Below are 27,254 nucleotides of genomic sequence, written 5' to 3'. Positions count from 1 at the left end.
GAGAGATGGCCCAGTGGTTAAGAGCATCGTTGGCTACTCTTCTAAGGTGCCCTGGTTTGATTCCCAGCACCCATATGGAGGCTCACAACCATCTGTAATTCCAGTCCCAGCAGATCTGACACCCTCTTCTAACCTCCTCAGGTACCATGTAAACATGTGGTGCATAGACATACATGCAGACAAAACATTGATTATATAAAAATAAAGCTAGGGGCTGGAGAGATGGCTCAGTGGTTAAGAGCACTGACTGCTCTTACAGAGGTCCTAAGTTCAATTCCCAGCAACCACATGGTGGCTCATGACCATCTGTAGTGAGATCTGATGCCCTCTTCTGGCATACATGCCAGAACACTGTATACGTAATAAATAACTATATCTTTTAAAAAAATCTAAAAGACATTTGAAAAAATGCAGTTCTGAGAGACTTCTCTGATGATGTGCATGTGTCGTTGGCCTTAGAGGACATGGACCAATGGAGAGTCTGTAAATCCAGATGCTGGTAATGGACATGGTGGCAGCTTTACTAACTGCTCTAAAGAAAAGGGTAAAGGCTAAGGTCATCAGGAAAAGGATCATACTCAAAGTTGGATTTAAGTTGAGCCCTGGAAGAGTAAAGTCTGGACAGAGACAAAGACATAGGAAACACACACACTAAAGACCACATATCTACCACCCTGTGTCTTAAGCTCTTTCTGTTTGTTTGTTTTGTTTTTTTTGAGACAGGGTTTCTCTGTGTAGCTTTGGTGCCTGTCCTGGAACTCGCTCTGTAGAGCAGGCTGGCCTCAAACTCACAGAGATCCGCCCGAGTCTGCCTCCAGAGTGCTGGGATTAAAGGTATGTGCCACCACCGCCCAGTGTGTCTTAAGCTCTTTAATGCTGGCATAGTCTGCCAGAAGGTCAGCCTTTCGTTTCTTGAGAGTTAAACAGTTCTCTGTATTCCTGTTAGATTTTGTTGAAACTTTTTTCCTCCCAGCCAGTAAGTAACTTCTTGTATACTGGGCCACACCAGATCAAATATTCAGTCTCTTGTGGTTGGGTTCTTCCTTCAGGTCCTCTTACCCAGCATTCACTTAATTCCTTATTGCCATTCTAAGCAGATATGATAGTCAGACCTGTTCTGTTGTCTTTAGTGTGTGTGTTTCCTATGTCTTTGTCTCTGTCCAGACTTTACTCTTCCAGGGCTCAACTTAGATCCTACTTGGAGTATGAGCCTTTTCCTGATGACCTTAGCCTTTACCCTTTTCTTTAGCCTATTAATATTATCTTGTAGAAATATGTATGACTTAGCCAGACAGTAGTGGCCCATGCCTTTAATCCCAGCACTCAGGAGGCAGAGGCAGGAGCATCTCTATGAGTTCGAGGCCAGCCTGGTCTACAGAGTGAGTTTCAGGACAGTTAAGGCTACACAGAGAAACCCTACCTCAAAAAACAAAAAAAGAAATATGTATGACTTGTGTATAAATGATAAGGTAAAACCCTTTTCCTTCTTTCCATGGAAAGGTGTCTAATACTTTAGTCTTTACTGCTTCCTTTGGGGCAAGCCCAGGCCTTTCTTCACTGGGCTCTGGGTCCCGTCTCTTCTCTTCACAAGGACTCTATTCTTTGTGCATCTCCCTGGCTCTTCTGCTGGATTGCAGGTGTTGAACTCAGGTATAGGCCCTGTGGCAAAGTGCCTCTACCCACTAAGCTATCTCACTGGCTCTTATTCTTTCTTTCTGTCTATGTCTCTCTGTCTGTCAGTATCTATCTTTAGACAAGATCTCTTACCCAAGCTGGCCTGGAATTCTCAGTGTAGCTGAGATGACCTTGGATTTCTGGGGATCCTCCTGTCTCCACCTCTCAAGTGCTAGGATTATAGGCTGTGCTGCTAGGCCCAGATTAGATTTCTTTATACTTGTTTTTTGTTTGCCTGCTTGTTTTATTTATTTTGTTATTGTTGTTGTTGTTGTTGTTGTTGGTGGTGGTGGTGGTGGTGGTGGTGGTGTGTGTGTGTGTGTGTGTGTGTGTGTGTGTGTGTGTGTAACAGGATCTCCCTATGTAGTCCTGGCTGTCCTGGAAATTTATATGTAGACCAGGTTAGCTGTGAACTCACAGAGATTCATCTGCCTCTGCTCTAGAGTTTAGTTCTCCTCTGGGATTAAAGGCATGTGCCACTGTGCCTGGCTCTCATTTATTTATTTATTTATTTGTTTGTTTGTTTATTTTGTTTTGTTTTGAGCAGAATCTGAAACATAGGTCCTCAAATATATGTCAAATGAGTGACTATTGTTCTTTGTTAAATTCTTTTCTCATTAGTCCTGCGAACTGAGTTAAATGGAGTGAAAAATGTTTGTTTTTTCTTTTTAGTTTGGTCTTTGGATCTTCTCGGCTGAGTGAAACCATATCTCCTAGTTGGTCATGCTTTACCGGCTGCTGTCGATTGTCCAGAGACAGAGAGCTGGCCCAGGATGGCAGACATGGTCATCAGCAAGAAGCAGCACGTCAGCTGCCGAGGCACAGTCCATTGCCCTGCCTGCCCAGGCGCAGGTGGTCATCTGTGGGGGCGGCATCATGGGTACATCCGTGGCCTATCACCTCTCCAAAATGGGATGGCAGGATATTATCCTTCTGGAGCAGGGCAGGTAAGGATCACATTGGTCTGATTTGGGGTGTGGCTGCAATAGCAGTATAGGGCTCCTTCATTCCCTGTCTTTTCCATAATATCAGATCTGTAGCTAATCTAAATGTTGTACACGAGTGTGAAAAGACCCATGGTGAAATCTGCACTGTGTTAGATATGTTCTAGCACTCATGATTTCTGCATTTTAGAGAGGCAGCAAACTTCAACAGAGTGTCTTAAAATGACATGTATTCATAGCCCAGCTCACCTTACTCTCTGCTGTCATCCTCTTCACACAGCATAGCTGCATTCTATGCTCATGAGATGAACAGAAGGGGCTACATTCTACCCATTTTCTTATATTAATTTTCATTTAATTCAGCATAGTTTTAGATTTACTGAGCTTGAGAGACAGTCCAGCAATTAAGAGCACTGGATACTCTTCTACAGGAGCCAGGTTTGGTTCCCAGCACTCACGTGGGAGGTCATAGCCATTTGTAACTCCAGTTCTAGGGGAACCGACACTCCTTTCTGGCCTCTGTGGGCATAAGGCACATATGTGGTATGCAGATATATGTAAACAAAACACCCAAACACAAAAATAAATAAATTTAAAAATGACTATTACAATGTAAGGTGTGTATGTGCGTGGATGATTCTTTCCTCTACCTTTGTGTTTTTGGGGGTGGGTAAAGATTTTTTTTCCTCTTGAGACAGGGTTTCACTATGTAGCCCTGGATGTCCTAAAACTCACTCTGTAGACCAGGCTGGCCTCGATCTCAGAGTGAGTGCTGGGATTAAAGGTGTGTGCTGCCACCACCCAGCAGTCTTTTTTTTTTTTTTTAATTGTGTGTGTGTGTGTGTGTGTGTGTGTGTGTGTGTGTGTGTGTGTGTGTGTGTATGTATGTGAGTACAGCTGCCAGAGAGCATCAAATAAGTTGGAATTAACAGGTTGTTGTAAGCTACTGTGTGGGTGCTAGGAACCAAACTTGGGTCTTTTAGAATAACAGCAAGTTCATTTAACCACTGAGCTGTCTCCCCAGTCCTTTACTTTTGTTTATTTTTGTTTATGTGTATGACTGTTTTCCTATAGATATGTCTCTATAACACATACATGCCTAGTACCTTCGGAGGCCAGAAGAGGGTGTTGGAAGCACCTCCTGGAACTAGAGTTACAGATGGCTCTGAACCTCTGGGAGTCAAATCCAGGTCCTCTCCAAGAGCAGCAAGTGCTCTTAACTGCTGAGACAGAGTGTCACTGTTGTTTTGGCTGGCCTGGAACTCATAGAGATCTGCTTGTCTCTGCCTCCAGAGTTGTGAGATTAAAGGCATGTGGTACCATGCCCAGCTGGAGTTACAGACTTATTGTGAGCCACCATGTGGGTGCTGGGAATCAAACCTGAGTCTTTTGTAAGAACAACCAGTGCTCTTAACCTGCTGAAACTTCTCTAGCCCTAGAACCTGGACTTATATCCATAGATACAAGTGAGTCTTTCTAACAGTATTTTGCATCTGTGCTGCAGGCTGGCTGCTGGCTCCACAAGGTTCTGTGCTGGCATCCTAAGCACTGCTAGACATTCAAGCATTGAACAGAAGATGGCAGACTATTCAAACAAACTCTACCATCAGTTAGAGCAAGAAACAGGGATCCAAACAGGTAAACAGATAATCTGCTGTTTGTTGGTCTTCTTGTCTCCAAACCCTTACTCCGTAGTTGCTGTTTGGTCCTGTACTCTGTCTAATCTGGTGATTAAGACTTGTGTTTGAGCCGGGCGGTGGTGGCTCATGCCTTTAATCCCAGCACTCGGGAGGCAGAGGCAGGCGGATCTCTGTGAGTTCGAGGCCAGCCCGGTCTCCAAAGCGAGTTCCAGGAAAGGCGCAAAACTATACAGAGAAACCCTGTCTCGAAAAACCAAAAAAAAAAAAAAAAAAAAAAAAAAGACTTGTGTTTGAGAATTTGCCTTAAGCCAGGGTGTTCCTTTGGACAGGTCATGTAGCTTGCCTTTAACTTCTTTATCTATAGAGTGAAGAAATTACAATCAGTATCCCAGATCATTTTCAGAATCTATAACTTTTTTATTTTTATTTTATTTTTTTGGTAGGAGTGCTTGGGATTGAACCCAGAGCCTGAAGACCCTGTCATTATTGTCATGATAGGAAAGTTTTCCTAGGCCGTTTTAAAAATATATTTCACTCATTTAAGTATAGTAAGTGGCAGCACTTAGCTCCTAAGCAAGAGAAGGAGAAAGAGCAAATGTTCAGGTCTTAGCAGTTAAATTGACTCAAAAAACTTAACCAATAAAATATAGTTGTAGTTAGGGGAAAATAGCACTATATACATACATGTATATTAGCGTTAGTGTTAGTATTATATTATTAGTGTTAGTAATAGTAGAGTACTATTTATCTTAGTACTCTACTAATACTGGGGACTGGTGTGGAGGCCAGCCAGGGGGATGTAAGGACAGGAACGCTAGTAAACAAATGATCCCACTTTGATGATGCAATGGGAGAAGGGACTACTAGTTGGTACAAAATTGATGGGTTATCCAGAAACTGAGTATAGTTCAGTTTTCTGGATAATGAAATGAAATGCTGTTGTTTTGTTTGCTTCTAGTCCCTGCCCTGTGGGAACATCACCAGACTCCCTGTGGGGTAACTCAACATGGCCACCAAGGACTTTCAAGCGAACTCAGTAAAAGTAGTTCTGCCATGTTGTGTTAATTGAATTTTTCTTTCTTAATTTTTATTTATTTATTTTTGGCTTTTTTTTTTTTTTTTTTTTTTTTTTTTTTTGGTTTTTTGAGACGGGGTTTCTCTGTGTAGCTTTGCGCCTTTCCTGGATCTCGCTCTGTAGACCAGGCTGGCCTCGAACTCACAAAGATCCACCTGCCTCTGCCTCCCAAGTGCTGGGATTAAAGGCGTGCGCCACCACCGCCTGGCTTATTTTTGGCTTTTTAAGACAGGGTTTCTCTGTGTAGTCCTGGCTGTCCTGGGACTTGCTCTGTAGCCCAGGCTAGCCTCAAACTCAGAGATCTACCTGCCTCTGCCTCCCAAGTGTTGGGATTAAAGATGTGTGCCACCACTACTCAGCTAAAAATTTTTTTTAAGGTTTATTTTATTTATGTATATGTGCGTGTCTGTGTCTCTGTGTGTGTGTGTCTGCACACATGTATATGAACCCTCAGAGGCCAGAAAAGAGTATCAGGACAAGAAAGAGACTCTCCATTTTGGTTGGATTGAATCTGATGGCAACTGTGGTACTTGAGTCAAATATTAACTAGCGTTTGAGTCAGATGTGGGTCTATAGAGTGGGCCAAGGGTGGAGCACTGATTCCCAGTCCACTGACTTTCTATTGATGAGTTTTGTATCATTCAGCTGGATAGATTTGAGGAGAATTAGGATCATAGACTTCATTTTTTATGTTAAGCTAGCCTAGGATGAGTTCTAGGTCACAGTCTAGAACCCCTTATTGACTTGTCTTTATGCTTGTGAGGCAGCAGAGATGGGGAATAGTGGAGAGTTAGGCCGACGAGTGTAGGTGTTGCCTTTAACCTGCTCCTTTCCCTGTAGTGTGCCAGTGATGCAGCGGAAGGAAGCTTGGGAGCTTCAGTGGTGGAGACACCGTGTTAAAGAGTGCACAGGGCTGGTGAGGTGGCTCAGTGGGTAGAAGGCTTGCTGCCAAGCCTGACAGCCTGAGTTCAATCCCTGGGACCCTGTGGTGGAAGGAGAGAATGGACTCCCACAGGTTGTCTTCTGACTTCCACACAAGTGCCGTGGCACACATAAGCTCCTTCTGCCAAAAAAAAAATAAGTAAAAATGTAGTAATCTTAAAAAGGCAGAGAGCAGTGTACATGTGTAAACTACCATGATACTTTTTTTTTTCTATTATTTGTGTTTGTGATGTGCATGTTATGTATGCAGTGGTCAAAGGAAACTTCCACTTCACTGAGGCAGGGTCTTGTTTGTGCCACTCTGCATACTCCAGGTTCTGGGCAGTTCTCCTGTCTTCACCTCCCATTTTGTCCTACGGATGCTGGACTTGCTGATGACAGCCACTGAATCCAGCTTTTTGTGGGTTCCAGGAATTGAACTCAGGTTGCCAGGCCTGCATGGCAGGCACCTTTACAACCACTGAAGCATCTCGCCAGCACTTGCTCTGTTTTTGTTATTAAGGCTGAAGACACGTGTATAATCTAAATTTAGCGAGAAGAATAGGATCTTGAATAGGATCCTCTTGCCGCCTCCTCCCACGTACTGGGATTAGAGATATGTGCCATTCACAACCATAGTCTTTTCATTGGCATGTGACAGAATTTTATCAAGTAAATGGAATCAATATGGCTAAAAACTAATAGTTTTTGGGCTGGGGATGTAGATCAGTAGTAGAGTCTTTACTTGGCATATGGGAAGCCTTGCATTTGGTTCCTAGCAATGAAGAAAATAAGAATTAAAACTGTCGGTTTTTACTGAGTGATGTAAGATGGCTGAGTACGGTGCTTGCTGCCAAGTCTGATAACCTGAGTCCAGTTCCTGGGTCCTACACGGTAGGAGAGAATCAACTCTCGCAAGTTGTCCTCAGAGCTCCATGTGTAGTCTGTGGCATGTGTGCATCTACATTAAATAGATAAATATATTTAAAGATGTATTTACTTACTTATTTTTGGATTTTTAAGACAGGGTTTCTCTGTGTAGCCTTAGTTGTCCTTGGCTGTTCTGAAATTTGTTCTGTAGACCAGGCTGGCCTCAAACTCACTGAGATTCACCTGCCTCTACTTTCTGGAATTAAAGGCGTATGCCACCACCACCCAGATAAAGATTTATTTTCATTTAAAAAAAATTACGAGTATTTGGGCTAGAGAGATGGCTCAGAGGTTAAGAGCACTGGCTGCTCTTCCAGAGGTTCTGAGTTCAATTCCCAGCAACCACATGGTGGCTCACAACCATCCGTAGTGAGATCTGATGCCCTTTTCTAGCGTACAGGCATACATGCAGATAGAGCACTTGTTTACACACAAAATAAATAAATAAATCTTTTAAAAATTGTGCATATTTATATATCTCTGTGTAGGTATGTGCACATGAGTGCAGGTGCCTGCAGAGGCCAGAGAAGTTGGATCCCCCTGTGAGCCCCCTAATGTGGGTGCTTGGAATTGAACTCAGATCCTTTGGAAGAAAAGTATGTGTGCTTAACTGTAGTCATCTCTCCAGCCCTAAATAAATATATTTAAAGCTACTATCTGCTGATTTTTACAAAATAGAAATACAGAAAATAAAACTACCAAGATTGATAGGTATAAAACAGGATACAGCTGTCGCAGTCAGGAAGGGTAGTGACATTTGTTAAGTCTCAATTTCTATAATTTTGGCTTTAAAAATCATATGTGGCTGTGAGTAGCGGCACACATCTTTAATTCCAGCACTCAGGAGACGGAAGCAGGTAGATCTCTGTGAGTTCAAGGCCAGCCTGATCTACATAGTGAGTTCCAACATAATAAGACCCTGTCTTGAAAACAAATAAACAGACAAAATCATATATTTATTTTAAAGATTAATTTTTGTTTTATGTGTATGTCCTAGTCAGTTATATTACTGTGAGGAGACACCATGACCAAGGCAATTTATAAAATAAAGTGTTTAATTGGGAGCTTACTTAACAGTTCAAAGGATTGGAGTCCATGATCATCATGGCAGGAAGCATGGGGGAAGGCCTGCAGGCATGGTACTGGAGCAGTAGCTAAGAGCTTACATCTGATCTGCAAGATGGAGGCAGAGAGAGTGTGAGATTGAGCCTGGTGTGGACTTTTTTAAAATCCTCAAAATCCAACCCCGGTAATACACCTTTTTTTTTTTTTTTTTTAATTTTTATTTATTCATTATGTATACAGTATTCTGCCTGCATGTGTCCCTGCAAACCAGAAGAGGGCACCAGTTCTCATTACAGGTGGTTGTGAGCCACCATGTGGTTGCTGGGAATTGAACTCAGGTCCTCTGGAAGAGCAGTCAGTGTTCTTAACCGCTGAGCCTTCTCTCCAGCCTGTAATACACCTTCTAATCCTTCCTAAACAGTCCATCATCTGGGAACCAAACATTCATGAGCCTGTGGGGGCCATTCTCAATCAAACCACCACATTCTGTGTGTATTTTGCTGGCTGCATGTGTGTATGTATGTATATGTACTATGTATGTGCCTGGTGCCCGTGGAGGCCAAAAGAGGGTTTTGGCTCTTGGAACTGGAGTAAGGGTGGTTGTAAGGCAACACGTGGGTTCTTAGAACTGACCATGGGTCCTCTGTAAGAATATCAAGGACTCTTAACTGCTGAGCCTTCTTTCCAGCCCCACTTTTGAACCATTTTAACATTTGTATACCCAGATACAAAATCTTGAAGGATGAGAAGAGACGAACAGTGTTTCAAATGAGTAACTATCACACTAAAGTAAGGTAAAATAATTAGCCTAGGGAGCTTTTGGCCGTGGAATGTTTTTTATTTCTGTGTTTTAAGCCAGGATCTTACTGTTTTGCTCTGGCTGGACTGGAACTTCTAGGCTCCAGGGACCCTCTTATTATATCAGCTTCTTGTGTATCTGAGATTATAGATGCATCACATTATGTCCATTTTTACCAGGGTGTTTAAACTGTTTCCTCTTAGTCTAAAGACAGATACATTTGATACAAATTGAGCCTTAACTAGCAAGTTTGTTTCCTGAAGAGATGTAGACAGTTTTATTTTTTATTTTTTTTCTATTTATCTTGGGATTCAGCAAATGAGTAATATATGACAGTAACTGGGGAATAAATACAATAAGGATAAAGGATAAAGGCTTCTCAGTGTTGGAGGAGGGTGTATTACTTGTTGCTGGGAACAAAATGCCTGACAAAAGCAATTTGAAGGGTTCATTTTAGCTTACGGTTTGAGGGTGCCGACCCCCGTGGTGGAGAAGCCATGGTGAGAGGAGCAGGAGGCGACTTGTCGGCTTGTGGTCCCAGTCAGGTAACAGATGAGTGTCGCTGTTGTGCTTGCCGCCTTCTTTATTCCATCTGGAGCCCCAGCCCATGGGATGGTGCTTCCACATTCGGGGTAGGTCTTTGCTTCTCAGTTAAACGTCCCTGGAAATACCCTCACAGATGTGCCCAGACGGTTGTTTTCTAGGAAATTGTAAACCCTGTCAGGTTGGCAGTCAAGAATAACTACGAGGTCTTGAAGGAAGATGCAGCTCATGCTTGTAATCTCGGTATTTGGGAGGTTGTAGCAAGAATGAATAGTGCCATGACTTTCAGAGCAGCCTGGATTAAAGAATTAGACTCTGTCTTAAAAACAGAACAGGGGGCTGGAGAGAGAGAGAGAGCTCAGTGGTTGAGAGCATGTACTGCTCTTCCAGAGGACTTGAGTTCCGTTCTCAGCAACCACATTAGGAAGCTTATCATTGCCTGTAACTCCAGCTCCAGGGGTTCCAACACCCACGTCTGGCCTTTAGAAGCACTGTGTTCACCTTCACAAACACAGACACATAATTGAAAAATAAATAGATAAATAAATGGCCAGGCAGTGGTGGCACATACCTTTAATCCCAGCACTTGGGAGGCAGAAGCAGACAGGTCTGTGTTTGAGGCCAGCCTGGTCTGCAGAGTATCAGGACAGCCAGGGCTACACAGAAAAATCCTGCTTCAAAAAACAAAACAAAAAAATAAGTGAATAAAATCTTTAAAAAGAAACAAACAGGGCTAGGGACATAGCTCACATCATATGGAATGCTTGCCTCTCATTCATGAAGCCCTGGGGTATGATCCTTAGCACTGCATAAACCAGGTATGCTGGTACATGCTTGTAAATAGCACTTAAGAGGTAGATGTGGGAGGATCAGGAGTTCGGGGACAGCCTGGAATACTTGAAATCTTTCTAAAAGGAGAGAGAGAGAGAGAGAGAGAGAGAGAGAGAGAGAGAGAGAGAGAGAGAGAGAGAGAGAGAGAGAGAGCGCGCGAGCGAGAGAGCTAGGGAGCACTCACTGGTGAAATGGCTTAGTAGATAAAATTTTTTTCTATGCAAGACTGACAACCTGAGTTCAATCCCCTGAACCCATACTGGAAGGAGAGAGCAGACCCTAAGAAGGTTGTCTTTTAACTTCCACACGCATGCTGCTTGTGTATATCTATTCATGTACATCAGGACACTCATTAATAGTAAATTTTTTGGTTTTAGTATTTTGAGTCTGGGTCTCATTATGTAGCTCTGGCTATGCTGGAACTTGCTCTGTAGACCAGGCTGGCCTCAAACTCAGATCTACCTCTGCTTTCCAGGTGCTGGGATTAAAGGCATGCACTATTAGGTTCAGCTATAAATTTTTGGTTTTTGATACAGGGTTTGTCTGTGTAGCTTTGGAGCCTGTCCTAGAACTTGCTCTGTAGAGTAGGCTGGCCTCAAACTCACAGAGATCCGCCTGCCTCTGCTTCCTGAGTTCTGGGATCAAAAGGCGTGCGCCACCACTGCCCAGCAAAAAAAAAAATTTAAGAGGGGGAAAAAAATGAATGTGGAAGGAGGTGAACCAGAGGTGGCATTGGGTCTTGGTTTCAGAAGACCTTCCCACCCAAGAGGAATCAAAACTTATTAAATAGCTTAATTCCAGGAAACTTCTAGCTGTAGATAGCCTAGGGGCCAGGACATAGAGAAGAGGAATGAATTATCTAGAATGTTACTGCCTCTGCAGGACGTGAGAGTCATTCCCCCACTTGCTCAAGACTGAATGTTCTAAGAAGGTCCACTTGGCTGTTTTTACGTTACAGCTTGTTATTTGGCTGTACTGGGGAAGGAATGGGAATCTGTCTGGTGACCAGTGTTATGAATGGCTTTTACCAAAGAATGTACTCCCACCAAGACTAAAAAGGAAAGAGGTAAACCATCTAAAAGGGATAAAGAGGGAGATGAGTTCTTGCCCTAATAAGACTTTTAGCCATAGTAGCTTTCATTATTATTATGAATGCTTTTTTTAATTACTTATTTTTATTTTATGTTCATTGGTGCCCCACCTGCACGTTTGTCTGTGTGAGGGCGTCAGATCTTGGAGTCACAGATAGTTGTGGGCTGCCATGTGGTTACTGGGAATTGAACCCGGGTCCTCTAGAAGAGCAGTCAGTGCTCTCAACTGCTGAGCCATCTCTGCAGCCTATGAATGCTTTTATATATATTAGAATTCTAGTTGACCCTCACAAAACTGTGAGCTGTCGTTGTGTCTCTGGTATGTTTTAAATTTTGCTAGAAGCCCAAAGGGAGCAAATACATTCATTCAGGGATAGTGAGTAGAAACCCTAGGATTCATTATTGAACAAATCTTGATTGGTCTTATAATAAAAACCTGGAGCCAAATATTGGCGTAAATGCTGAAAGATCAGAGAGACAAAGGAACAAGCCACTAGAGATACTTCTCACCACTACCGAACCCTTAGGCCGAAAGGAAGGCGAGATCCTGTCTTCATGAATCAGACTGAATGCCTTTGAGTCCTCAGCCAAAGGGGCACTGAACTAGTCTCCTCCTGCCTTATATTCCTTTCTCCGCCCAGCCATATCACTTCCTGTCTCAACCTTCCTAGTGCTGGGATTAAAGGCGTGTGACTCCCAAGTACTGGAATTAAAGGTGTGAGCCACCACTGCCTGGCCTCTGTGTTTAATCTAGTGGCTGGCTCTGTCCTCTGATCTTCAGGCAAATTTTATTGTTAGAGTACAAACAAAATATCACCGTAATTCATAATAGGTCTAACCTATAAATCTAGTGGATTCCTCTGGACTGCTCACTTTATTGACTTTTCTTACAGGGTACTTAAGGACAGGCTCAATCTGTCTGGCCCAAACTCAGGATCGGTTGATCTCTCTGAAGCGTATCAACTCAAGGCTGAAGTATGTAAGAGACTAGATACCCCTCCTGACTTTACCCACTTTACCTCTGCCAGAGAGCCCACGAATATCTTTACCCCCTTGTGTTCTGTGGCAGTGTTATAGGTATCCCTTCTGAGATCATCTCCCCGAAGAAAGTGACTGAACTTCACCCTCTCCTCAATGTGCATGATCTGGTGGGGGCCATGCATGTTCCTGAGGATGCAGTCGTATCCTCTGCTGATGTGGCTCTTGCCCTGGCAAGTGCTGCCTCCCAGAATGGTGAGTGGGGCTTTGTGTTTTTATGTATTTGTTTATTTTTGTTGTTATCATTTTTTGCAAGGGTTTGGGAAGAAGCAGTTACCTAAGAGTATATCATGACAGGTGACAATACAGACGTAGGAGTGGAGAAAGTATCTTCATTGGGATATTCAGTTTTCCAGTTTTGACCACTGCACTATATTTTTCAGTTGATCCATTGGGTATTTTTGTTAATGCCAATTTTTTTTCTTGTTCTAAGGAACTACTTGTGCTGATTAATACACATTAGACTTATGAGAGTCCTTGCCCCTGGATTTGAGAAGTGCCAAGGCTAGAGAAACATTTGAGAGTTTAACCTATAGCTTAAATGTGATCCAGAGTAAATCAGAGAAAGACTTATTAATGTCTAGAGTGTTACATACTTTATGATTCATTATAGTGCTAGGGATTGAACCCAGGGCTTTGGACATGCCAGGCAGGTGTTCTGAGACTAAGCTGTATTCCTTGCCTTTGTTTTTTGTGTTTTTGTTTTAAGTAAGGTGTTAGCTCAGGCTGGCCTGGAACTTGCCATGTAACCAAATCTCAGACTCCTAAGTGCTGGAATTACAGGTGTACGTCACCATACTGTGCTAAGGTTTTTTTTTTTTTTTTTTGGTTTTTTTTTTTTTTTTTTTTTTTTTGGTTTTTCGAGACAGGGTTTCTCTGTGTAGCTTTGCGCCTTTCCTGGAACTCACTTGGTAGTCCAGGCTGGCCTCGAACTCACAGAGATCCGCCTGGCTCTGCCTCCCGAGTGCTGGGATTAAAGGCGTGCGCCACCACCGCCCGGCAAGGTTTTGTTTTTTAATTAAAGCACTGACCCAGTTTCTCTAGTCCCCTTTGGAGTGGTATCTGCTTCAGAGACCTTAATTCTGTAACATCAAATAATTTGCCTTTTTCCCCCCAACAGAGTTTCTCTGTGTAACCCTGGCTGTCCTGGAACTTGCTTTGTAGACCAAACTGGCCTCGAACTCAAAAATTGCCTACTTCTGCCTCCGTGTGCTGAGATTAAAGGTGTGTACCACCATTGTCCACTAATAACTTACCTTCTTTTTCTTTATTTTGGAATAGGTGTTCAGATTTATGACCGGACGAGTGTTCTTCATGTATTGATCAAGAAAGGTCAAGTTACTGGTGTGGAGACAGATAAAGGACAGATTGAATGCCAGTATTTTGTCAACTGTGCTGGTCAGGTAGGTTGGCCATAGTACTAGGTTTCTGACTTTAACTTGGACTGTTTGGTACAGTGATACAAAATAATCATTTTATTGATTAAATAGACACCGGTATTATACTTCTTATTTGGACTGGATAATCCAGAATTGTATTCTAAACCAAAACCTATAACTTAGTTCTCAGACACAGGCAGCTTTCCACACTGGGTAAAGTAGTGCCATCCTAGTCAGAAGACCACCAAATGGGCATCCACATGATCCATGGTTTAGAGCTAAGTTTATGTGATGTTACATCTCATTTCACAAACTCAAATATAACATCAGAACCGGGGATCCAGTTTCTAGAATGTAAGCTGCCTCTACTACTGAGGTAGATTGGTCACCTGCTTTCTACTCTACAGTCTTAAGGAGATGTAGGAAGTACTTTCTGCTGTATAAAGTTTATTTAATAATTGGCGTTTGGGGTTTCTAGTTGATAACAGGCATTTTACTTATAGGGCTTCTTTTGACTGGGAAATCTATCTTATTATTATTGAAAAAATAACTTTATGCTTTAAAAAGTGTGGCGTTGCTCACTGTTCAAATACTTGGACTAGATAAAGAGGCTGAACTTGACTTCCCATACCTGACACTGTAACAGGAGCACTCAAGCCCCTTGAAATTAGTTCAAGAGGTTGAACTTGCTCACTTGTGTTTCTGTTCCTCTCCCCACCCACAAACTGTCCATTCTAGTGGGCATACGAGCTGGGTCTGTCCACCGAGGAGCCGGTTAGTATCCCGCTACATGCCTGTGAACACTTCTACCTTCTGACTCGTCCCTGGGAGACCCCTCTGCAGAGCAACACACCAAGTGAGCACTTGTACTTTTTTTTTTTTTTTTTTTAATTTTATCTCCTTGCTGGTATCCTGTCCTTTGAAAGGAAGACTTTTCATTAAGGACACATTATGCCTAGAGGAATTTTTTTCTTTTCTGGAGCATGTTACAGGGAGGTGGATCCAATTTTAACTTTTCTTTGATTATTTCTTAGGAAAAGATGGCCAAAATGAACATGCCATTAAGGACTTTTTTGTTGTTTGTTTTTGTTGTTGTTGTTTTATAAGCTAATTTTAAGCCCTAATAGAGGTCATTGAGAATTAGGAATATAACTTTTGCATTTTTTTTTTTTTTTTTGGTTTTTCGAGACAGGGTTTCTCTGTGTAGCTTTGCGCCTTTCCTGGAACTCACTTGGTAGCCCAGGCTGGCCTTGAACTCACAGAGATCCGCCTGGCTCTGCCTCCCGAGTGCTGGGATTAAAGGCGTGCGCCACCACCGCCCGGCAACTTTTGCATTTTTTTTTTTTTTTTTTTTTTTTTTTTTTTTGGTTTTTCGAGGCAGGGTTTCTCTGTATAGCTTTGCGCCCCTCCTGGAACTCACTTGGTAGCCCAGGCTGGCCTCGAACTCACAGAGATCCGCCTGGCTCTGCCTCCCGAGTGCTGGGATTAAAGGCGTGCGCCACCACCGCCCGGCAACTTTTGCATTTTTAACTTGAATGGTATCAGTTGTAGAAGTGCATAGGTAGGCCATATACTTAGATAGTTTAATGGTTACAAACCTGAAGGGAGAAAAGGTGGGTTTTATTTTGTTTTAGTTTTAGTTTTTTGAGGCAGGGTTTCTCTGTGTAGCTCAGCTGTCATGGAACTTACTCTGTTGACTGGGCTGGCCTCACACTCAAAGAAAGATTCCCCTGCCTCCTGAGTGCTGGGATTAAAGGTGTGTGCCGCCACCACCGCCACCGCTGCTGCCTCCACTGCTGCCACCGGCTTTCTTTTTTGAGATGAGGGTCTCATTGTGTAGTCTTGGCTGGCTTGGAACTCACTTTTGTGGGCATGGAGGCAGAGGCAGGCATACCTAGCTTAGAAGGCTTTTGATACCATTTCAGATAATGAATTCTGCACCTCCCTTTCCTGTTAGACTTTGGCTAGGCACAGTGATGGTAAGTTTGGTTGTGAGGTATTGGCAAAACTTTTAGGTGCCCAGTAATGTTTGGGATAATCAGAGAAACCATGTTCTCTGTAACCCTGAGTGGGATGATCCCCCCACAAAACTAATGGTTGACTGTATTTGTTGGATGCTGTACTGTTTGTAAAGTCACTCGTGAGTGTTTTCTGTTTCTCTCCATCTAGGAATCCGGCTGGACTCTAACCCCTTGTTTTTCTCTTCACCCTCCTTCCTTGTTGTTCCTCTTCTTCAGCTATTGTGGATGCTGATGGAAGAATTTACATCAGGAACTGGCAGGGTGGCATCTTGTCTGGAGGCTTTGAGAAGAACCCAAAACCTATTTTCACCGAGGGCAAGAACCAGTTGGAAATTCAGAACCTGAGGGAAGATTGGGATCACTTTGGTATGTGAAGTAAATTATAACAACAATGCCTTCTACTTTTCTAAGATGTTATATTTTTCAAGGCATTTTCATGAATAGTTCTTTAAGACAACTCCAGGAAGCACAATAGTAATCATGAAGAATGGTCAAGTTTCCCTGGTCTATGGATATGGTTACTGGTTAGATTCAGGGGTCTACGGTCTATGTTTAATGAACTTGACTCATCATTTATTTACTTAAATCACTGCTGATACTTTAGACTAGAAGGGGGGCCTTCCTTTGGTAAGACTTCCATGAAATTGAAGAGGTTTCTACAAAGCTGAACAATTAGCTGGGCATGGTGATGTATGCCTTCATGTAATCCCATCATGTGGAAACTGAGGCAAGAGGATTGTGAAAGATTTTTTGCTAATGTGGTCTTTATGAAGTCTTTAAATAACTTTAATTGTTTTTATTGAATAATTATTGTAGTTACATGGTCATAAATGGGAAGGGTATAAAAAGATACCCACTCTGTCTCGAAAAACCAAAAAAAAGAAAAAGGGAAAAGATACCCATCTCCCATCTGTGATGGACTTTAAAAAAAATAAGCGGCTGCTTATGGGAAACTTTAAACCCTTGTGCCCATCAACCAGTTACTCCTGTTTCCATCCATTACTGCTGTTCCATGGGACAGGGGCCAGAGATAGCATAGAACAAGGTGCAAACCTGGGGAAACACTGCCTTTCGTGGAAACATTAGGTGGTCTGCAAGACCTTTCTCACACACCCTGACTCCTTCGAGATTACTGCCCATAGCCTCATGTATTACTTTGTTCTGAGGCTCTTGCCTTTGAAGAGTATGTTTTCCTTACTCTGAATACCAGGCGTTTTGTAGGTGTGTTCTGTAATTCCACCAAGCTTTCTTTTTTCTGATAACTGACCAAATGACTCTTAGAAAAATCTCCCCTAAAGGATTTTTTTGGAAGGAGGAGTAAAAAGTATAAGAACTTGAAAAAATTTACTTCCCTAAAGGTGAGGACTCTGTTTGGGTTTGTTTTGATTGCTCAGAGCCCCTGTTGAGTTCCCTCCTGCGTAGGATGCCAGTATTGGAGACTCTGGAGATTTTGAAGTTGGTGAATTGCCCTGAGACCTTCACACCAGACATGAAGTGCATCATGGGCGAGTCTCCTGTAGTACAGGGCTACTTTGTCCTGGCAGGGATGAACTCTGCTGGCCTGTCGTTGGGTGGAGGAGCTGGAAAGTAAGTCTTTTTTCCATAGAGTCACCTGTGGACACCTCAGCTTGCCAGGTTTTTCCCTTTCAGATTATTCATTGTTAATATGTTCTGTAACCAGATAGTAATGTTGATAATAATTACTTTGGGAAGTTTTCCTCATATTCCATAAATGTTACTATATAAAATATTTTGGGAGCTCAGTCATTTAGTTAGTCACAGACCCTGTGGAAATTTTTTTTTTAACTTTTCAGTTGTAACAAATGTTATTGTTTTAACTGTAAGGTTAGAAGTAGCCGGGTATGGTAAGTGAAATGGGCAATCAAACTAGGCAACTAAAATTTTAGTTTAAAAATAGGTACTTATCAGCTGGGGATGGTGCCACATGCCTTTAATCCAAGCTGGGGAGGCAGAGGCAGGTAGATCTCTGTGAATTTGAGGCCAGCCTGGTCCATGATGAGAGTTCCAGGCCAGCCAGGGCTACATGGTGAGACCCTGGTTCAAAAATAAATAAGCCAGTCACAGAAGGATGCAAATACTGTACAATTTCATTTATGTGAGGTACTTAGAGTAGTCTTAAGAACAGAAAGAAAAATAATGCTGGCTAGGGAAAGAGAAGGTGGGGAGTTACTGTTAAATAGGTCTGGTGTTTCAATTTTGCAAGATGAAATGTGTTCTAGAAATGGATTGTGGTCGTGATTACACAGTAGTGTAGATGTACTTAATTCCACTGAATCACACACTTAAAAGTAGTTAATCAGTTGTCCTTGCTCTATCCTATAATCCCAGCCCTTGGGAGGTAAAGGCAGGAGGATCAGAAGTTCAAGGTCATTTTCAGTAGCATAGGAGACCTTAATCTCAGGTTTTTAAAAAAAGTTGATCATCTGGCTATGGTGACACATGCTTGTAATCTTAGCTCTTAGGAGACTGAGGGGAGGATTGCAGTGAGTTTAAGGCCAGCCTGGACTACACAGTGATTTCTATTCGGCTTGGGTTAAGAGAGTGAGAAACCGGGGCCAGGTGTGGTGGTGCATGCCTTTAAATCCCAGCACTTGGGAGGCAGAGGCAGGAGGATCTCTGTGAGTTCTAGGCCAGCCTGGTCTATAGATTGAACTCCGGGACAGTCAGGGCTGTTACACAGAGAAATCCTGTCTCATGGGAAAAAAAAAAAAAAAGAGTAAGAAACTGTTTTTAAAAAACCCAAGAACTCCCCCCAAAAAACTAATTTGAATTTGTTATATATTAAAATATATTTGTATATATTTTGTGCTAGTAAATAATACAATAGATTTATCTATATGTATTTGATACATTCTGGCATACCTTGCTGGGGCCAAAATGTGCACTCTTAATTTGCTGAGCCATCTCTCCAGCCCTTCTAACTCTCAATGTTTTTGTTATTTGTAGGCTAAATGAAAATTTTTTCCCAATTTTCATAAAACAACAATTACAAAAAGTCCAGATATAAATATATCTGCTCTGTCCAAAACTGTGCTTGTTAAGGATCAACTGTATTTCATCATAATTAAAGTATTTTTCCAGGGACCATGGGGAGCTGGCGAGATGACTGAGTACAGGAGCTTTTTGCACAAGCCTGGCAACCTAAGTTCAATTTAGGAATCTATGTAGAGGGAGAGGGAGAGAGCTGTTATCCTCTGACCTTCACAAGAGCCAGCTCCCATCATGAACACACACACAGTAAAAATAAAGGAACAAAAATTAAATTATGAAGTCAGTATCTTTGAGTGATTTACCAAATGGCTCTGAAAACAGAAGAGTTACCAGAAACATTTGGATCAAAGACATGGTGAGATAACTATATAATACCCTCCAAGTGACTGTTTATAAAAAACAAAACCACCATAAATTTCCTCATAGATATGGCTTACATCTTGAACATGCTCTAAGGGATCCTATTATTAGAGTTAAAATCTTCATAATGATGCTAGAGAGATGGCTCAGCAGTTAAGAGCACACCTGCTCTTCCAAAGGACCCAGGGTTCAAATTCAGCCCCTACATGGCAGCTTACAACCATCTGTAATTCTAGTCTCAGCAGATCCAGTGCTCTCTTCTGGCCTCTGCAAGTACCATTTTTCTTGGTACACAAATTTATATGCAGTCAAAACACCCAAACACATTAAAAAACAAAACAAAAGGAAACAACAAAACCTCAAAAGCCGGATGTGGTGGCTCGCACTGGTAATCCCAGCACTTGGGAAGCAGAGGCAGGCAGATATCTGTGGGTCTGAGGTTAGCCTGGTCTACATAGTGAGTTCCAGGACAGCCAGGACTGTGTATCGAGACCCTGACTCAAAAAAAAAAAAAAAAAAAAAATAGTGATTTTATGAGAACAGTACTTGGATCCATGTTTGTTCATTTTATGTGTATTGGTGTTTTGCCTGCAGGTGTGTATGTCTGTGTGAGGGCTTCAGATCCTCTGGAACTGGAGTTACAGACAGTTGTGAGCTGCCATGTCGGTGCTGGGAATTGAACCTGGGTCCTGGAAGAGCAGCCAGCGCTTTTAACTGATGAGTCATCTCTCCAGCCCAATTCCATTGGTTCTCTCCCAACAGGGTTTCTCTGTGTAGCTTTGCATCTTTCCTGGAACTCACACTGTAGCCCAGGCTGGCCTCGAACTCACAGAGATCCGCCTGCCTCTGCCTCCCGAGTGCTGGGATTATGCGCCACCACTGCCCAGTTTCTATTGGTTTTTGATTGTATGATATTATTTAAATTGTTCTCTGTGTATCATCTGAGGCCCAACAGCTTTTTGTCTCCATTTTAAACAGGTTCCTTGCTGAATGGATGGTATATGGTTATCCCTCTGAAAATGTCTGGGAATTGGATTTGCAGCGCTTTGGAGCCCTCCAGAGCAGCCGCACCTTTCTGCGCCACCGGGTCATGGAAGTCATGCGTAAGTGTACCTTTATTCTAATTGCATCGCACTCAGCAATCTTTGAAGTGGCCTATTTGATCATTGGGGATTTCCCTTAGCTCTCTAATAACTGTTTTGAATTGAGTTTCTTGTGTGGCTATTTCAGGTCTGAGGATAGGGACTTATGCCCCATTTGACACTTAGGAACATTATCAGTATATTGGACCATGCTTACCTCTAGAAATGGGAAAGAATAGGACTTGCAGCTAGTATGTAGCAGTGCCCTGTGTCTAAACCTAGGTCCTCTAGAGGGACAGCCAGTGCTCAAAACTGCTGAGACTTCGTTCCAACCCCCACCCCACCTTTTTCTTTTAATGGTATGGCAACTGAACCCCAGAGCCTCATGCATGCTAGGCAAGTCTGTATCTGCCTCAGTCCTTCGCTTTGTTTTTGAGTTTTTACTTTGAGACAGGGTCTTGCTAAGTTGCTGTCCTTGTCACTGTTCTATTGCTGTGAAGAGACACATGACCAAGGTAACTTATAAAGAAGGCATTTAACTGGGGGCTTGTGCAGTTTCAGAGGGTGAGTCCATGACCGTTATGGTGGGGAGCATGGCAGCAGGCAGGATTGGTACTAGAGCAGTAGCTGAGAGCTTACACTTTATCTGAAAGTTGGAGGCAGAGAGAGGGACACTGGGCCTGGTGCGAGATTTTGAAACTTCAAACCCCCCCTCCCCACCAGCTGGAAAGATGGCTCAGAGGTTAAGAGCACCGACTGCTCTTCCAGAGGTCCTGAGTTCAATTCCCAGCACCCACATGGTGGCTCACAACCATCTGTAATGAGATCTGGTGCTCTCTTCTGTATACATAATAAATAAATCTTAAAAAAAAAAAAAACAACCCACCCCCAGTGACATACCTTCTCCAACAAGGCCATACCTCCTAATTCTTCCCAAAACAGTTCCACCGGCTGGGGACCTAACATTCAAATAATGAGCCTGTGGGACCCATTCTCATTCAAACCACCACAAGCTGCCAGGCTTGGCTGGAACCCATCGGATGCCCAGAGAGTCCTTGAATTGGAAGTTCTTCTACTTGAACCACTCAGGTCTCTGGGATTCTAAGCCTGTGCTTCCATGCCCAGCTGACACACTGTGTGTAATCTGTTATAGCTCTGATGTACGATCTGAAGGTTCCCCGTTGGGACTTCCAGACTGGGAGGCAGTTACGTACATCTCCTCTTTATGACCGGCTGGATGCTCAAGGAGCCAGATGGATGGAGAAACATGGATTTGAGAGGCCAAAGTACTTTGTTCCACCCAATAATGGTAAGACGTGTCTGCTGTCTGTCTCTTTCTTCATTTTGAGACAGAATCTCACACGTTAGCCTAGAACTTTGTATTTTGGGTTGGCTTTGCATCCTCATCAGTCCTCTTATTTCAGCATCTTAAGTGCTGAGATTATAGGCACAAGCCACCACACTTGGCTTCGTGTGTGTGTGTGTGTGTGTGTGTGTGTGTGTGTGTGTGTGTGTGTGTGTTGTGTGTGTTGTATGAATATGTGTATAGGTGTATGTGCACTCTTGTATAGACCAGACATTGATGTCGTGTGTTTTCTCTATTATTCTCCACCTTACTTTTTTAGACAGATTTTCTCACTGAACCTGGAGTTCACTGATTGCCTAAACTGGCTGGCCAGGAGGTCCACGGGATCCTCTTGTCTTTGCCCATCACTGCTGGAATTATAGGAGTACACTGCTACACCTAGCTTTGTATGTGTATGTGTGTGTTTGTGCTGGGGACTCAAACTCAGGTCCTCAAGCTTGCATAGGCACTCTAACTACTGAACCAATTCCTTCTACCCCCTTCTTAAAACTGGTAATTAGTAAGTGCATATAGCTAGAATGTATTCGTGGAAGAATTAAAAAATAAAATCTTGTAGGTCATAACAAAATTTATGAGGGACTCTTCAGTATCAAAACTCTTTCTTCCCACCTTGTTTTTTCTGTTTCATAGACCTTCTTGCATTGGAACAGAGCAAGACTTTCTACAAGCCAGACTGGTTTGATATTGTGGAGTCGGAAGTCAAGTGCTGTAAGGAGGCTGTGTGTGTCATTGACATGTCTTCTTTCACAAAGTTTGAAATAACTGTAAGTATTTGGGGACCAAAACAACAGGGTGGGAAGCATTTTTACTTATTGCATGATGTTTTTCTTTCACCTATTTTTCTTGTTATTTTTAAATTTTATGTGTATGGTTATTTGTCTCAATGTATGCCTGTGTACCATGTGCATGCAGTGCCTGAGAAAGCCAGAAGAGGGCACTAGAGTCCCCTGGGATTGGAGTTACAAATGGCTGTGAGTTGCCAAGTGGGTGCTGGGAATTGACCTGGGTCCTCTGGAAGAACAGCCAGTACTCTTAACTGCTGAGCCACCTCTCCAGCCCCTAAATGCCTGTTTTGTTTTTCTTTTTTGTTTTTTTGAGCCAGAGTTTCTCTGTGTAACCCTGGCTGTCCTGGAACTCGCTCTTAGACCAGGCTGGCCTCTCATTCAGAGAGATCTGCTTGCCTCTGCCTCCTGGGTGCTGGGATTAAAGGTGAGTGCCACCAACCCAGCAAAGATTTGTTTATGTATATGAGTGTTTTGTTGCATGTGCATCTGCACACCAGAAGAGGCCATTGAATCCTGTGGGACTCTAGTTATAGATAGTTGTGAGCTATCCCTTGGGTACTGGGAATTGAATTCAAGACCTGGAGGAGCAGTCAGTTCTCTTAACCACTGAGCCATCTCTCCATCCCCCAAATGCCCATTTTTCATCTGCTACTTTAAAACTGATTCTGAAAGAACTCTAGACTGTTTCAGTGGTTCATCTGTATACTCATGTTTTTATGAATTTTTAGCTCCTATAACAAAGTTTTTAATTTCCCTAGAATGGCCCATTTATCTTAAGTACTGGTGGCTAACTTTCCTCGTGGCTTCTTACGGGAAAGTAAACCTGCAAATACTGTCCTGTGGGTGTTGTGTCATTGAATTTTCTCAGCAAGGTGCAGTGCTGGATGGTTATGCTCTTAGGCGATCCATGTTTACTGTCCCTGCCTTATCCCTTTCCTTACAGTCCACTGGGGATCAGGCATTAGAAAGTCTGCAGTATGTTTTCTCCAATGACCTGGATGTGCCTGTCGGCCACATTGTGCATACGGGCATGCTCAACGACTATGGAGGGTATGAAAACGATTGCAGCATCGCACGCCTGAACAAACGCAGGTGAGCTGAGCTGCCATCCCTTCTGCTCCTTCCATTAAATGGATACTTTACGGTCTCTGGAAGCAGAGCTCTTAATACTTCTCTGGGAGCCCATAGTCTTAGGGATTCAGAAACTATTTCATAAACTCCTGTCTTAATCATTAGGCAGCTATAAATAAGTCAGCAAAGGCAAACAAAAAGAAGAAATCCAAGTTGGGTGTGGTGGCTCATGCCTGTAATGTCAGGTGTCTGAAGCAGGTTGACCACAAGTTTGAGGCCAGCTTGGGCTACATGAGGAGTTCTAGGCTGGCTTGGGCTATAGAGTGAGACTAGGTCTGACTAGAAACACAAAACAACAACAGAAGTTGTATTATGGAAAACTGGATGTAGACGTTAGTTACTCTAATGGGAGAGGATTCTTTATGACTTGATAAGTCTGTGTAATTTTGCCATTGTGGGTATAGAGTTTAGAATTGGTGAACTAGCTTCCTTAAAGACAGGAGATTGTTTCCAAGAGTTCTCAGTGGGCTTTGAAACTACACAAGAACTTGATTGGTTCCTGATTCTTTTTCTGCCTTTGGTTTTGATTATTTTTTTGGGGGGTGGGGTTTTCATTTTCAGTTTCTTCATGATCTCTCCAACTGACCAGCAGGTCCACTGTTGGGCCTGGCTTAACAAATACATGCCGAAAGATAGCAACTTGTTACTGGAGGATGTCACCTGGAAATACACAGGTAATCAGCCTCCTGGGGCAGCCAAGTAAAGAAGCAGGTCTAGATTGTTTTGTATATTACATATGCCTCACTTACATTTGACTTTTACAAATGAGAATCAGAATTAGTGTAAAGAGACACTCTTTACCTGATGGTTCAGCAGTTAAAAGCACTTTCTGTTCTTGTAGAGGACCAAGGATTCTGTTCATAACACCCATAGGGCAGCTCACAACTGCCTATAACCCCAGTTTCAGGGGATCGGATGCCCTCTTACACTCCATATATATCTGCGTAAATGTGGTGCATATACATTCATGAAGACAAACACTCATAGACATAAAATAAAAAAAAAAATCTTTGGGGCTGGGGAAAGATGTCTCAGTTAAGAGCACTGGTTGTTCTTCCAGAGGTTCTCTGGTTCACTTACTAGCATCTACATGGCAGCTCACATCCAGTATCCTCTTCTGGCCCCCATGGGTACTGCATACATGTGGTCCCCAGATATATGCAAAACACCCATGTGCATAAAATATGCATACCTTTAATCCCAACACTCGGGAGGCAGAGGTTGGTAGATCTCTGTGAGTCTGGTCTACATGGTGAGTTCTAGGACAGCCAGGACTGTCTCAAACAAACAAACAAACAAAACAACAACAAAAACAAAAAAAACCCAAAACCAAAAACTGTATTCCTTAAAAAAATACATCTTTACCCAGGTAAGATGGTGCACACCTTTAATCTCAGCACTCAGGAGGCAGAGGCAGGTGGATCTCTTTTGAGTTTGAGGCCAACCTGGTCTGCAAAGCAAATGCCAGGACAGCCAGAGACATACAGAGAACCTGTCTCAACACCCACCCACTCCCATACATCTTTTAAAGGAAATCAAGACTTTTTTTTTGATAATTGATCTTTTTTTTGAGTTCCATCCCTGGGAACCACGTGGTAGAAGGAGAAAACTGACTTGCATTCATCTCATTGAACCTATTCATCTCACCCAGGCCTTCATTCTCACTAGTAGCAATTATGATTAACTTTTTGCTTCTAGCTTGTCAAACTACAGAATATTCTTGAACACTGAGTATGTTCTAGCCTGTACTAGAGCAATTATGTGTAATTTTGTTATAGGTAGCAGAATCTAGGGTGGGTAGACAGTTCTCCAGGTACTAATTTGGGATTGTGGCTACTTTGATCATGTAGAAAGAGAAAGAGAACTATACAGTAATGGTATATGGCCAGCCCTGGAAGTCTTCTCTTGGCTAGGCCTTGTTCTCATGACCCTAAACTCACTGCAGAGGAGACTATAAAATACACCCTTCCTGTCAACTTGGAAGAAGAACCACAGTAGCCAGGCTCTTCACACCTGCTAGTCAGCAGCTGCGTTTAGCAGGTCTGTCAGCAGAGGTGTGTGTGCCAGAGCCCAGGTCCTTGCCATTGTACCTCAGGTCCCTAAGTAAAGGGACACTTTTTTGTTTGCTTGTTTTGTTTTGTTTTGTTTTGAGACAGGGTTTCTCTGTGTAGCTTTGCTCCTAACCTGGAACTCACTCTAGCCCAGGCTGGCCTTGAACTCACAGAGACCTGCCTGCCTCTGCCTCCCGAGTGCTGGGATTAAAGGCGTGCGCCACCACCACCCGGCTAAGAGGACATTTTTACAAGTCTCACCAGCTCTAGGCTAGGTCCTAGGTGGATGTGGTGGTTAGTCTTAATGCCAATTTGACAAAATCTAGAATCACCTGGCAGATAAATGTACATGCCTGTGGGGAATTACCGTATCAATTAAGGTAGAACGAACCACCCCCTGACCTGGATCCTGGACTGAATAAATGGAGAAAGTGAATTAAACAGTCAGCAGCACTCACTTGTCAGTGTTCCCCAATTATGGGTGTCATGTGTCTGACTGTTTCAAGCTTCCATTGCTTTGACTGCCCTTATATGATGGGCTGACTGTGACTGTGAACTGAAATAACTATGCTGTAAGTTGTTTTGCCCGTGTATTTTATCACAGTAGTAGGTAAAGAAACAAAGACAGTGGGCAAGTTCCGAAGAGACCTTTTGCATTGGCTCAGCTGTTCCCCTGGAGAGGCTGGACATCTCTTGTTCTTTTCTATATAGCCCTCAATCTGATTGGCCCTCGGGCTGTGGATGTGCTGTCTGAGTTGTCCTATGCCCCTATGACTCCAGACCACTTTCCAAGTCTGTTTTGCAAGGTAGGTACTAGTAATTAAATGTTTGTGATGGGAGTCTCATGTGGTGCATGCTAGTCTCAAACTTGTTATGTAGCTGAGGATGACCTTATACTTCTGATCTTTCCCAAGTGCTGGATTGTAGGTGTGTATGTACTTGGGTTATACTTGGTCTATATGGTGCTAAAAATCAAACCCATGGCTCCATGTATACTAGGTAAGCACTCTACCAACTGAGCCCATACCTAGCAGAATTTCTGTTTTGTAAATGTTAGAGATGAATTCTTTTATTGTGGTAGCAGGTTGGTATTCTTAATGTGGTGTTAATACTTACATAGTGTTTTGGCCTTTATTAAGCAAGCAAAATGACCAAGCAAGTTTTATTTTTTACTTTTTTTTTTTTTTTTTTTTTTTTTTGGTTTTTCGAGACAGGGTTTCTCTGTGTAGCTTTGCGCCTTTCCTGGAACTCACTTGGTAGCCCAGGCTGGCCTCGAACTCACAGCGATCCGCCTGGCTCTGCCTCCTGAGTGCTGGGATTAAAGGCGTGCGCCACCACCGCCCGGCTATTTTTTACTTTTTAAGCTTGCTTTATTTAATAAGGATTAGGATATTCTCTGAAGTAGATTTAACTTATTTGAATATCAGATCTGTAAATTTGCTGGTTTCTGTAGCAGTTGGATATAGCTGGAATTATCTCCAGTCCTGCCCGGGCCCACAGCCACTCAGACCCAAAT

The 27,254-nt window shown here is 42.8% G+C and overlaps 1 protein-coding gene across 2 annotated transcripts in view; it reads left to right on the top strand.

The window, feature by feature from the left end:
- The window catches only part of Pdpr (pyruvate dehydrogenase phosphatase regulatory subunit), a 48,393-nt gene that overhangs the window by 6,901 nt on the left and 14,238 nt on the right, over positions 1–27,254 (top strand). The window contains exons 2-15 of one of the 2 annotated variants that reach the window (XM_052727434.1): positions 2,347–2,621; positions 4,123–4,256; positions 12,407–12,488; positions 12,583–12,746; positions 13,833–13,954; positions 14,669–14,786; positions 16,168–16,317; positions 17,346–17,538; positions 20,302–20,426; positions 21,559–21,714; positions 22,402–22,535; positions 23,500–23,648; positions 24,249–24,361; positions 26,450–26,544. In XM_052727434.1, coding sequence (XP_052583394.1) covers positions 2,398–2,621; positions 4,123–4,256; positions 12,407–12,488; positions 12,583–12,746; positions 13,833–13,954; positions 14,669–14,786; positions 16,168–16,317; positions 17,346–17,538; positions 20,302–20,426; positions 21,559–21,714; positions 22,402–22,535; positions 23,500–23,648; positions 24,249–24,361; positions 26,450–26,544 — 1,959 coding nt within the window. In that variant the 5' untranslated portion in view covers positions 2,347–2,397. Of the gene's footprint in view, positions 1–2,346; positions 2,622–4,122; positions 4,257–12,406; positions 12,489–12,582; positions 12,747–13,832; positions 13,955–14,668; positions 14,787–16,167; positions 16,318–17,345; positions 17,539–20,301; positions 20,427–21,558; positions 21,715–22,401; positions 22,536–23,499; positions 23,649–24,248; positions 24,362–26,449; positions 26,545–27,254 lie in introns of those variants that run through there. The other variant, XM_052727435.1, reaches the window with a different exon arrangement.

Source organism: Peromyscus californicus, unplaced genomic scaffold, assembly GCF_007827085.1.
Source record: "Peromyscus californicus insignis strain IS unplaced genomic scaffold, ASM782708v3 Scaffold_8__1_contigs__length_139910024, whole genome shotgun sequence".
NCBI classification, from domain to species: domain Eukaryota; kingdom Metazoa; phylum Chordata; class Mammalia; order Rodentia; family Cricetidae; genus Peromyscus; species Peromyscus californicus.
The sequence above is the reverse complement of the archived record's forward strand: the minus strand, read 5'-3'. Positions and strand labels throughout refer to the sequence as shown.